The 12,305-nt window shown below is 40.9% G+C and overlaps 2 protein-coding genes across 7 annotated transcripts in view; one reads left to right on the top strand and one right to left on the bottom strand.

The window, feature by feature from the left end:
* nol12 (nucleolar protein 12) overlaps positions 1-6,244 on the bottom strand; it is a 9,991-nt gene extending 3,747 nt beyond the window's left edge. For both annotated transcript variants that reach the window (XM_026915456.3, XM_026915457.3), the window contains exon 1: positions 6,074-6,244. In XM_026915456.3, coding sequence (XP_026771257.1) covers positions 6,074-6,183 — 110 coding nt within the window. In that variant the 5' untranslated portion in view covers positions 6,184-6,244. The remainder of the gene's footprint in view (positions 1-6,073) is intronic.
* Positions 6,245-6,591: 347 nt separating this feature from the next.
* Positions 6,592-12,229, top strand: LOC113527139 (chromosome alignment-maintaining phosphoprotein 1). 5 transcript variants are annotated; one of them, XM_026914681.3, is made up of 5 exons: positions 6,592-6,946; positions 7,085-7,425; positions 8,164-8,284; positions 9,287-9,353; positions 9,429-12,229. In XM_026914681.3, exons 2-5 carry the CDS (start codon positions 7,212-7,214, stop codon positions 10,389-10,391), a joined length of 1,365 nt encoding a protein of 454 aa, XP_026770482.3. In that variant the 5' UTR covers positions 6,592-6,946; positions 7,085-7,211; the 3' UTR covers positions 10,392-12,229. The 5 variants fall into 5 exon arrangements, with proteins under 5 accessions (XP_026770482.3, XP_053087446.1, XP_026770484.3 ...); XM_053231469.1 differs by having other exon boundaries at positions 6,597-6,946; positions 7,291-7,425; XM_053231471.1 differs by lacking the exon at positions 8,164-8,284 and having other exon boundaries at positions 6,596-6,946; positions 7,291-7,425.
* The last annotated feature ends 76 nt before the right edge of the window (positions 12,230-12,305 follow it).

Here is a 12,305-nt window from a genome sequence, read left to right as displayed (position 1 = left end):
CAGTGTGTAGTGCACTAGGATATGGAGTACACTATGTATACAGTGTGTAGTGCACTAGGATATGGAGTACACTATGTGTACAGTGTGTGTAGTGCACTAGGATATGGAGTACACTATGTATACAGTGTGTGTAGTGCACTAGGATATGGAGTACACTATGTATACAGTGTGTGTAGTGCAGTAGGATATGGAGTACACTATGTATACAGTGTGTGTAGTGCACTAGGATATGGAGTACACTATGTATACAGTGTGTGTAGTGCACTAGGATATGGAGTACACTATGTATACAGTGTGTACTGCACTAGGATATGGAGTACACTATGTATACAGTGTGTGTAGTGCACTAGGATATGGAGTACACTATGTATACAGTGTGTAGTGCACTAGGATATGGAGTACACTATGTATACAGTGTGTACTGCACTAGGATATGGAGTACACTATGTATACAGTGTGTGTAGTGCACTAGGATATGGAGTACACTATGTATACAGTGTGTGTAGTGCACTAGGATATGGAGTACACTATGTATACAGTGTGTAGTGCACTAGGATATGGAGTACACTATGTGTACAGTGTGTGTAGTGCACTAGGATATGGAGTACACTATGTATACAGTGTGTAGTGCACTAGGATATGGAGTACACTATGTATACAGTGTGTAGTGCACTAGGATATGGAGTACACTATGTATACAGTGTGTGTAGTGCACTAGGATATGGAGTACACTATGTATACAGTGTGTAGTGCACTAGGATATGGAGTACACTATGTGTACAGTGTGTACTGCACTAGGATATGGAGTACACTATGTATACAGTGTGTGTAGTGCACTAGGATATGGAGTACACTATGTATACAGTGTGTAGTGCACTAGGATATGGAGTACACTATGTATACAGTGTGTAGTGCACTAGGATATGGAGTACACTATGTATACAGTGTGTGTAGTGCACTAGGATATGGAGTACACTATGTATACAGTGTGTGTAGTGCACTAGGATATGGAGTACACTATGTATACAGTGTGTATAGTGCACTAGGATATGGAGTACACTATGTATACAGTGTGTAGTGCACTAGGATATGGAGTACACTATGTATACAGTGTGTGTAGTGCACTAGGATATGGAGTACACTATGTATACAGTGTGTGTAGTGCACTAGGATATGGAGTACACTATGTATACAGTGTGTGTAGTGCACTAGGATATGGAGTACACTATGTATACAGTGTGTGTAGTGCACTAGGATATGGAGTACACTATGTATACAGTGTGTGTAGTGCACTAGGATATGGAGTACACTATGTATACAGTGTGTAGTGCACTAGGATATGGAGTACACTATGTGTACAGTGTGTGTAGTGCACTAGGATATGGAGTACACTATGTATAGTGTGTAGTGCACTAGGATATGGAGTACACTATGTATACAGTGTGTGTAGTGCAGTAGGATATGGAGTACACTATGTATACAGTGTGTGTACTGCACTAGGATATGGAGTACACTATGTATACAGTGTGTGTAGTGCACTAGGATATGGAGTACACTATGTGTACAGTGTGTAGTGCACTAGGATATGGAGTACACTATGTGTACAGTGTGTAGTGCACTAGGATATGGAGTACACTATGTATACAGTGTGTAGTGCACTAGGATATGGAGTACACTATGTGTACAGTGTGTAGTGCACTAGGATATGGAGTACACTATGTATACAGTGTGTGTAGTGCACTAGGATATGGAGTACACTATGTGTACAGTGTGTAGTGCACTAGGATATGGAGTACACTATGTATACAGTGTGTGTAGTGCACTAGGATATGGAGTACACTATGTATACAGTGTGTGTAGTGCACTAGGATATGGAGTACACTATGTATACAGTGTGTGTAGTGCACTAGGATATGGAGTACACTATGTATACAGTGTGTGTAGTGCACTAGGATATGGAGTACACTATGTATACAGTGTGTAGTGCACTAGGATATGGAGTACACTATGTATACAGTGTGTGTAGTGCAGTAGGATATGGAGTACACTATGTATACAGTGTGTGTAGTGCACTAGGATATGGAGTACACTATGTGTACAGTGTGTAGTGCACTAGGATATGGAGTACACTATGTATACAGTGTGTAGTGCAGTAGGATATGGAGTACACTATGTATACAGTGTGTGTAGTGCACTAGGATATGGAGTACACTATGTATACAGTGTGTAGTGCACTAGGATATGGAGTACACTATGTATACAGTGTGTACTGCACTAGGATATGGAGTACACTATGTACACAGTGTGTGTAGTGCACTAGGATATGGAGTACACTATGTATACAGTGTGTGTAGTGCACTAGGATATGGAGTACACTATGTATACAGTGTGTAGTGCACTAGGATATGGAGTACACTATGTGTACAGTGTGTAGTGCACTAGGATATGGAGTACACTATGTATACAGTGTGTGTAGTGCACTAGGATATGGAGTACACTATGTATACAGTGTGTAGTGCACTAGGATATGGAGTACACTATGTATACAGTGTGTAGTGCACTAGGATATGGAGTACACTATGTATACAGTGTGTATAGTGCACTAGGATATGGAGTACACTATGTATACAGTGTGTGTAGTGCACTAGGATATGGAGTACACTATGTATACAGTGTGTAGTGCACTAGGATATGGAGTACACTATGTGTACAGTGTGTAGTGCACTAGGATATGGAGTACACTATGTATACAGTGTGTGTAGTGCACTAGGATATGGAGTACACTATGTATACAGTGTGTGTAGTGCACTAGGATATGGAGTACACTATGTATACAGTGTGTGTACTGCACTAGGATATGGAGTACACTATGTGTACAGTGTGTGTAGTGCACTAGGATATGGAGTACACTATGTATACAGTGTGTGTAGTGCACTAGGATATGGAGTACACTATGTGTACAGTGTGTAGTGCACTAGGATATGGAGTACACTATGTGTACAGTGTGTAGTGCACTAGGATATGGAGTACACTATGTATACAGTGTGTAGTGCACTAGGATATGGAGTACACTATGTATACAGTGTGTGTAGTGCACTAGGATATGGAGTACACTATGTATACAGTGTGTGTAGTGCACTAGGATATGGAGTACACTATGTGTACAGTGTGTAGTGCACTAGGATATGGAGTACACTATGTATACAGTGTGTGTAGTGCACTAGGATATGGAGTACACTATGTATACAGTGTGTGTAGTGCACTAGGATATGGAGTACACTATGTATACAGTGTGTGTAGTGCACTAGTATATGGAGTACACTATGTATACAGTGTGTGTAGTGCACTAGGATATGGAGTACACTATGTATAGTGTGTAGTGCACTAGGATATGGAGTACACTATGTATACAGTGTGTGTAGTGCAGTAGGATATGGAGTACACTATGTATACAGTGTGTGTAGTGCACTAGGATATGGAGTACACTATGTATACAGTGTGTGTAGTGCACTAGGATATGGAGTACACTATGTATACAGTGTGTGTACTGCACTAGGATATGGAGTACACTATGTGTACAGTGTGTGTAGTGCACTAGGATATGGAGTACACTATGTATACAGTGTGTGTAGTGCACTAGGATATGGAGTACACTATGTGTACAGTGTGTAGTGCACTAGGATATGGAGTACACTATGTGTACAGTGTGTAGTGCACTAGGATATGGAGTACACTATGTATACAGTGTGTAGTGCACTAGGATATGGAGTACACTATGTATACAGTGTGTGTAGTGCACTAGGATATGGAGTACACTATGTGTACAGTGTGTAGTGCACTAGGATATGGAGTACACTATGTATACAGTGTGTGTAGTGCACTAGGATATGGAGTACACTATGTATACAGTGTGTGTAGTGCACTAGGATATGGAGTACACTATGTATACAGTGTGTGTAGTGCACTAGGATATGGAGTACACTATGTATACAGTGTGTAGTGCACTAGGATATGGAGTACACTATGTATACAGTGTGTGTAGTGCACTAGGATATGGAGTACACTATGTATACAGTGTGTGTAGTGCACTAGGATATGGAGTACACTATGTATACAGTGTGTGTAGTGCACTAGGATATGGAGTACACTATGTGTACAGTGTGTGTAGTGCACTAGGATATGGAGTACACTATGTATACAGTGTGTATAGTGCACTAGGATATGGAGTACACTATGTATACAGTGTGTAGTGCACTAGGATATGGAGTACACTATGTATACAGTGTGTAGTGCACTAGGATATGGAGTACACTATGTATACAGTGTGTATAGTGCACTAGGATATGGAGTACACTATGTATACAGTGTGTATAGTGCACTAGGATATGGAGTACACTATGTATACAGTGTGTGTAGTGCACTAGGATATGGAGTACACTATGTGTACAGTGTGTAGTGCACTAGGATATGGAGTACACTATGTATACAGTGTGTATAGTGCACTAGGATATGGAGTACACTATGTATACAGTGTGTGTAGTGCACTAGGATATGGAGTACACTATGTATACAGTGTGTATAGTGCACTAGGATATGGAGTACACTATGTATACAGTGTGTAGTGCACTAGGATATGGAGTACACTATGTGTACAGTGTGTGTAGTGCACTAGGATATGGAGTACACTATGTGTACAGTGTGTGTAGTGCACTAGGATATGGAGTACACTATGTGTACAGTGTGTAGTGCACTAGGATATGGAGTACACTATGTATACAGTGTGTGTAGTGCACTAGGATATGGAGTACACTATGTATACAGTGTGTGTAGTGCACTAGGATATGGAGTACACTATGTATACAGTGTGTGTAGTGCACTAGGATATGGAGTACACTATGTGTACAGTGTGTGTAGTGCACTAGGATATGGAGTACACTATGTATACAGTGTGTGTAGTGCACTAGGATATGGAGTACACTATGTATACAGTGTGTAGTGCACTAGGATATGGAGTACACTATGTATACAGTGTGTGTAGTGCACTAGGATATGGAGTACACTATGTATACAGTGTGTGTAGTGCACTAGGATATGGAGTACACTATGTATAGTGTGTAGTGCACTAGGATATGGAGTACACTATGTGTACAGTGTGTAGTGCACTAGGATATGGAGTACACTATGTATACAGTGTGTAGTGCACTAGGATATGGAGTACACTATGTGTACAGTGTGTATAGTGCACTAGGATATGGAGTACACTATGTATACAGTGTGTGTAGTGCACTAGGATATGGAGTACACTATGTATAGTGTGTAGTGCACTAGGATATGGAGTACACTATGTGTACAGTGTGTGTAGTGCACTAGGATATGGAGTACACTATGTATAGTGTGTAGTGCACTAGGATATGGAGTACACTATGTATACAGTGTGTGTAGTGCACTAGGATATGGAGTACACTATGTATACAGTGTGTAGTGCACTAGGATATGGAGTACACTATGTATACAGTGTGTAGTGCACTAGGATATGGAGTACACTATGTGTACAGTGTGTATAGTGCACTAGGATATGGAGTACACTATGTATACAGTGTGTGTAGTGCACTAGGATATGGAGTACACTATGTATACAGTGTGTGTAGTGCACTAGGATATGGAGTACACTATGTATAGTGTGTAGTGCACTAGGATATGGAGTACACTATGTATACAGTGTGTAGTGCACTAGGATATGGAGTACACTATGTATACAGTGTGTAGTGCACTAGGATATGGAGTACACTATGTATACAGTGTGTGTAGTGCACTAGGATATGGAGTACACTATGTATAGTGTGTAGTGCACTAGGATATGGAGTACACTATGTGTACAGTGTGTGTAGTGCACTAGGATATGGAGTACACTATGTATAGTGTGTAGTGCACTAGGATATGGAGTACACTATGTATACAGTGTGTGTAGTGCACTAGGATATGGAGTACACTATGTATACAGTGTGTGTAGTGCACTAGTACACTATGTAGTGCACTTCTTTTCACTAACTCATTAGCATAATTGTTCACTTACTGTCTGTCTTTATCATCGAACATGACGACGCATTTATTCTGTCGCTTTTTAAATCCGGGTTTAAGTTTAGATCCAGATTTAAACTGCCCATGTTTCTTCTGTTTCCCCATCTTCACGTGTGTGCTGTTCACTTCCGGTTCTGTGTGTATCACTGAACACAGTCCGTGTTGCTCACAGTGCTGAGAAACTCAGTTCCTACCGGCGGAAACAAAAACTAATACGTCCCATAATACATACATTTTCTTTTGTTATTTTGCGTTTATTGACATTTAAGCGTTTTAGTTCGTGATAAGAAAAATACAGTTCCAATTCTGTGAAAATAATTAAAATGTAAACATGCATTATTGAGTAATCTCCAGCTGCACTCTTTAGCTGTGATGTAGTTACACAATTTGACCAGCAGAGGTCAGTATAAACTGTGTGCTGTTTGGGGTAAACTGAATTATTCTTTCCAGGTGATGAATTAGTTTTGTTTAAATCTGTATAAGTGTGTTTCTCGCGTTATTAGAGTTAGTGAGAGAGGGATTTGGTGTTCTGGGTCGTGGTTCTGGTCCATAAGCACACATCATGTCTCTCGTCATCCACCAGGGGGCGGTGTTGTGTGTGTTTACATCCAGCAAGTTCATGAAGAAGAGCTTCAAAAATAAATTACAATTAGCCTAAAAATTACAGGCTGCTGTAGAAACACAGCAATTCCTTTATTTTAATTTTATTTTTTATAGTTTAGTATAGAAGGTGAGCGCACAGGAACAGTTTATAGGGTGTGTGTGGTGTGTTTATGCTCATGTTAGCTTGTTAGCTGGCTACCTTTTTTTTCTATATTGCTTCTATTTAACCTTCTAAAGGGTTTGTTTCTCTGGAGAACCCAAAAAGGTTTGTGTATATATTTATATATTTATATATTTATTTATATTTACTCCTTAAACAAGGTCACTAGCACATTTTTTGCTAGGAGTGTAGCTTCTCTATGCTGATTTACATAAGGTGTGTTATTTATTTCTCATGATTAAGGATGCAGTGATAGGTTTGAATGACGTCACGCTTCCCATGATTCCTGAGGTGGTGGCCATTTTGTGGGTCAGAGGGTGTGTTAGGAGTCAGTGCTGTAATACCTGTGTGAAAGCTGTGCCGGGGCGTCATGGGTCACACCTGTGTGGTGAGCGGGTGCAGAAGTCGGTCAGGTGATAAAGTTAAAAGGAAGTTCTTCTCCATTCCAGCTGTCAGACTCACAGAAGGAGCGAGAACCGAGGAACTGAGCAGGTGGAGACGAGCGCTGTGGATCGAACGTATTAGCAGAAAGGATTTTAAACCCACAAAGTATTCCAAAGTTTGTTCAGATCACTTTGTCACAGGTCAGAGGTTATATTTTGTTCAGTGCATGTTGTATTTTATACTTTTGTTTCTTTGTGTTCATAACGCACACCTCAGTCTCACCACAAAGCGTTTATCTTCTTCAGAAATGCCGTGACAAAAAAAAAAAAAAAGATTTCAGCAGGTGAGACTGGACAGGTGAGAAGTCTGTACCTCTGTACACAACCATGCACAAGTCAACATCTAACTGTGTGGTTTGTGCACCGTGTAACGTTTTCATGAATTACGTTGAAAAGTATGAAGTTTAGCTAAATCAACAGATTTATTGTAAAACAGGAGACTCTGCTCTGAAAAGATAAGACTCTTACTACTCTTTATCCTGTAACTGTCATCTTTCTGCTCAGAAGAATTGCCTGAACTTTGTATTATCATACAAATAATAAATATATGTATATTTAAGAACTATGTAAATAAAAAAATAAAACTATGTACTGCTGTTAAACAAAACTTCCTCCTGCAGCCAGTGGACCCTGGGTTTTATACAGATGTTTTATATATAATTATTTTATAAGATGTTATAATGAGCATATCAGCAATATTTTATGATGTATTTTTTTTTTTAATTTGTTAACATATCCATATAACCTTCAGCCAGTGGACCCTGGGTTTTATACAGATGTTATGAAACGATAATGAGCAATATTTTATTATGTATTTTTTAAACATTTGTTAACATACTTATAGATACACATGTACTTATAGTGCTTAATGTCGTTTAGGTGACAAGGCTGAGTTGTATGATTTCACACATCTGGATTGGGCGCCTTCCGTGAAAATGACCACTGAAAGTAATGAAAGCTGTGTGAAACAATCAGAAGAAAACCTTAAGGGGCACCAAAGGTCAGAAAATCACCATGAAAGCAAGAAATTGATGACTGCTGCTGCCAGGGCTGTGAAGGATTTAGGGGATGGTGTGACAGCAGGTTGTTCATTCGGGTACAGAGGTGTTCTGCTAAGACAAAAAATATCAGATGAAGAGAGCGAGTTTCTTTCAAAAGTTGTAGCTAAATGTCAGCGAATACTGACAGAAAACTTAGAACTTCATGCTGAGGAGCATCAGCGAGGCATCGTTTATTGACCCACAAAATGGCGGATCCCCCGAGTGACCCGGATATAAACAACGCTAGTGGGAAAAAAAAGTTTTTTGTTACTTGTTGATACTGAAATGAGTGTTAAGCAAACAGGGACTTCTTGTTCATGGAACATTTTATTTCGCTCTGTTCGTGTAGTTTGCTGCTAGTGATGATCTCCTCATGCTGAATTTTATGTGTAAAGACTTTATGGTGTTTAAAAAGTGTGTTTAATAGAGGGTATGATGAAGACTGACCTGAGTGCGCAGAGCAAGTATCAGTGAGCGTGATCATTAAAAACGAGAACATGGTGCCTTCAGTTTCATCTTGTAGAGTGAAGGGAAAGTGCGAGTGTCTCAGTGCTCGCAGAACTGAAGTGCTCTCGGCCTCATGTTTCTCCGCACGCCGTTTCACTTTTCCGTGCACAAGTCACAGATTCTGCTCTGAGCACTCAGGTCTTCTCCTCACTAGGAGAAGATGTTTTATCAGGTATTTGTACTGTAGGAAGATGCTGCAGTTCCTCCTCTTGATGTTCTCACACTCTTGCAGTCTGCTTTGCTTTGATCATTGATCGTGAAATACATCCAGATCAGACTGGGATTTAAAGAGATGAACCATTTCCTAGCTTGTGAAGTCAGTGAGAAACAAACACAGACAGAGACGAGTTTTATAGCTACGTAGGAAAACATTACACGTACAGGAGTAAACAGCTTTAATTGTTACTTTACCTTTTTGCACTCGTATGTAACAGTGGAGATGTTTTTTTTTTCAGGTTGGATGTGAAGAGCATGGAGATAGAAAGTTCTGCACAAACCTGTGATCAGACTGTTTCTCTGCAGGTAAAGAGAATGTGCTTCATTGATTGATTAGTCCTTTTCCCATTTCTCCTCACTGTTTCACTCGTTCTTTTCCAGAGATTGACCCAAAGCGATAGTAAAGATGCCTCAGTTAGTCGAGGAGCTCGTGTTCTCAGAGAGGCTGAGGAGCCTGAACCTCAGATGTTATCCACAGGAGATGTGAAGCGGCGGACGGCGAGCTCTGGAATACAGTGTCCGTACTGCCGCTACAGATGCGGCGCCAAGTTCTCGTTCCAGATCCACGTTGGCTCGCAGCACCCCCTCCAGTGTGAGGACGTGTGTGTGGGCCGTTTGGGTAAAGTGGTTTTCTACCAGCGCACGGCCAAACTCTTCCACTGCCACATCTGCTTCTTCACATCCAAGGACTACGCTGTGCTGTTCGAGCACCTGCTGGCGAGGCACTGCTTCACCGTTAGGAAAGCGGTGCAGACGGATGAAGACGACGAAGTGACCGATGAAGGTGACACAGAGGTCAGACACAGGGAGGGACACGAGCAGGACAGGAGTCCTAATCCCGAGATAAAACCTGATAATGACGATGCTACAGAACAACGCAAACAAGAAACATCCAACGAGGACGCTCTGAAGAAGAGGAAGCGGAGCTCTGTGTCAAGTGGCGAAGATGATGAGCATGAAGACGTGAACGTGTCCGACAGCATGCAAGCAGCTAACGAGGAGCAAGCGGCTGCTGTCGAGCGGTACTCTGAGAACTCGAGTGCCCCGTATTACGACTGCAAATTCTGCAAACGGCGCTGCAAGAGTAAAATCTCGTTACTGCGCCACGTCAGCCGCAATCACGACGTCCCTAAACCGCACGTTTGTAAAGAATGCAGTGAGACCTTCATGCTGCAAAGTCTCCTGACCCGCCACATCAACCTGCTCCACAGACAGGAACTGTACCAGTGTCCCTACTGTCTGTTTGAGTCCAGTCTCCAAGGCCTCCATCAGCACCTGAGTCACTGCAGAGCCGTGGAGAGCAACCAGGACAAAGCAGACGTGGGAACTGAAGAGAAGGAATGAGTGAATCAGTGGACGAAGATCAAACGGCGTGTCGCTTGTAGTTTGTCCTCATGAGCATGTAGAAACACTACTGCTGTCCCACTACTGTGGGCGTGGCCTGTCCAGCATTCTTATTTTTAAGTAATGATCAGAAACACTAATAGCTACATATAGCTTCTAAAGCTAATTAGTTAAACCCTAAATAATGCATTAATCAGTGTGAAAATCATTTGTGTGATTCACGTGTTACGCGCTCGGCTTCATTCTCAGATTAGATTAGCAAAGCGAGCTAGTTGCTCTAGCTATGTTTACTCATCAGAAGCACTAGCGATCTCTGCTACTTCCTTCCAAGCTTTATTTTTCTTTCTAACATCTCTATACACATTTAATGAGAGCACGCTTATAAGTATTTCTTCCATTTTTGCGTCAGACAGTAAACGAGAACTGATTGCAGGTAGGAACTAAAGATGTGAGCGGGGAACTGAAGAAACATCGGACCACACACACTGTAGTTTGGGTCTGAGGAATCATTCAAACCTGTCATTTGGATTCGTCACTTTTTTACAGCATTATACCTTTATAATATAATTTATTATATAATTTCCGTAGAATTCAGAAAATCTCAGTTTAAATATTGCAGAAATTGTGGCTCTGCCTTGAACATGTATGTGGAAAGTTAATGATTGACTGTTGCTTTGTTGTTCGCTAGCGTGAACCTGAGAGAGAGAGAGAGAGAGAGAGAGAGAGAGAGAAAGGGAGAAACAGAGAGAGACAGAGAAAGAAAGGGAGAAACAGAGAGAGACAGAAAAAGAAAGGGAGAAACAGAGAGAGACAGAGAAAGAAAGGGAGAAACAGAGACAGAGAGAGAGAGATAGAAATTGGATCTATCCATCTAATCACAAAATGATGGACTCTGTGTTTTAGATCATTCGTGTAAAGCCGGCTGTACACTTTACAATTTTTGTGTCACAGAGAAAAAGACAAAGATTGTCATTCTTTGTTCATGAAGTGACATCATGGTGTTAGAACACATAAAACACATCATGTGACATGAAACATGGAATATCGCACACCTGGGTTCAAGTCCATAGTTTTTTGGATGTCAGTGATGTTGATTCTCCTTTTAAAATGAATATCAATCATTGAAAACTTAATTTTTTTCTTCAGGTAGAGACATAGAGTATATAATTAACAGAAAAACTCTGTTTTGGTAAAAACTTGGTTTAAAGTTTATAAAGTTTCTAGAATCCAGCCACCTCACGTACTGTTTTTTACTTGTGGACGGCGGTCACAGTGTTGTATCTGCGATCTGTGAAGTGAGCTGTTACTGTTCATTATATCTGAATGTTCCTGAAGTTCTCCGTTTAGGGCCAGTGGATTATCTCACTGCGCTTTACTGCAGCTTATTTAACTTTACACTCCTCCATGCGCACTTACTCCATCACCTACGTCAGGGGTGTCCAAGCTCTGTGGCTTCTCCAATACTATGCAGTTTTTCCTTTCACCTGACGGTGGCAGCAGCGGTCCTGTAAACCTGCACTGTGTTTCACCTCACTGGACTCAGCTCACAAAGCTCAAAACAGGCCATTTCAGCAGACATTATGAAACAAAGCACTGCAAAGGCATTTCTATAAATATACAGGGGGTGAAAAGGCAGAGAACCAGAAGCAGCTGGATGCTCTCGTGGAGGAAGCTACTCTTTATCAGAGCAAGGAGGCGCAGGAGAATTACTCGAGCTAGTTAGTGACAATGCTACATGTGGAAAATGTTTCTCTGAGGGTGAAGAGTATATAGCGTACTTAAATAAAGAGGTCAATGTCATTTGTTCCCAAAAAAAATAAAAGGCAGAACTTTATGAACATCATCTTGCCATCAGTTGATACTCTACAGCAGATTAAATTCAGAAGTTCTTCTAGATTTAAAATTCTGATAATA

Source organism: Pangasianodon hypophthalmus, chromosome 29, assembly GCF_027358585.1.
Source record: "Pangasianodon hypophthalmus isolate fPanHyp1 chromosome 29, fPanHyp1.pri, whole genome shotgun sequence".
In the NCBI taxonomy this organism is placed as follows: Eukaryota; Metazoa; Chordata; class Actinopteri; order Siluriformes; family Pangasiidae; genus Pangasianodon; species Pangasianodon hypophthalmus.
Note: the sequence above shows the minus strand (reverse complement) of the source record. Positions and strands in the feature narration are given on the sequence as shown.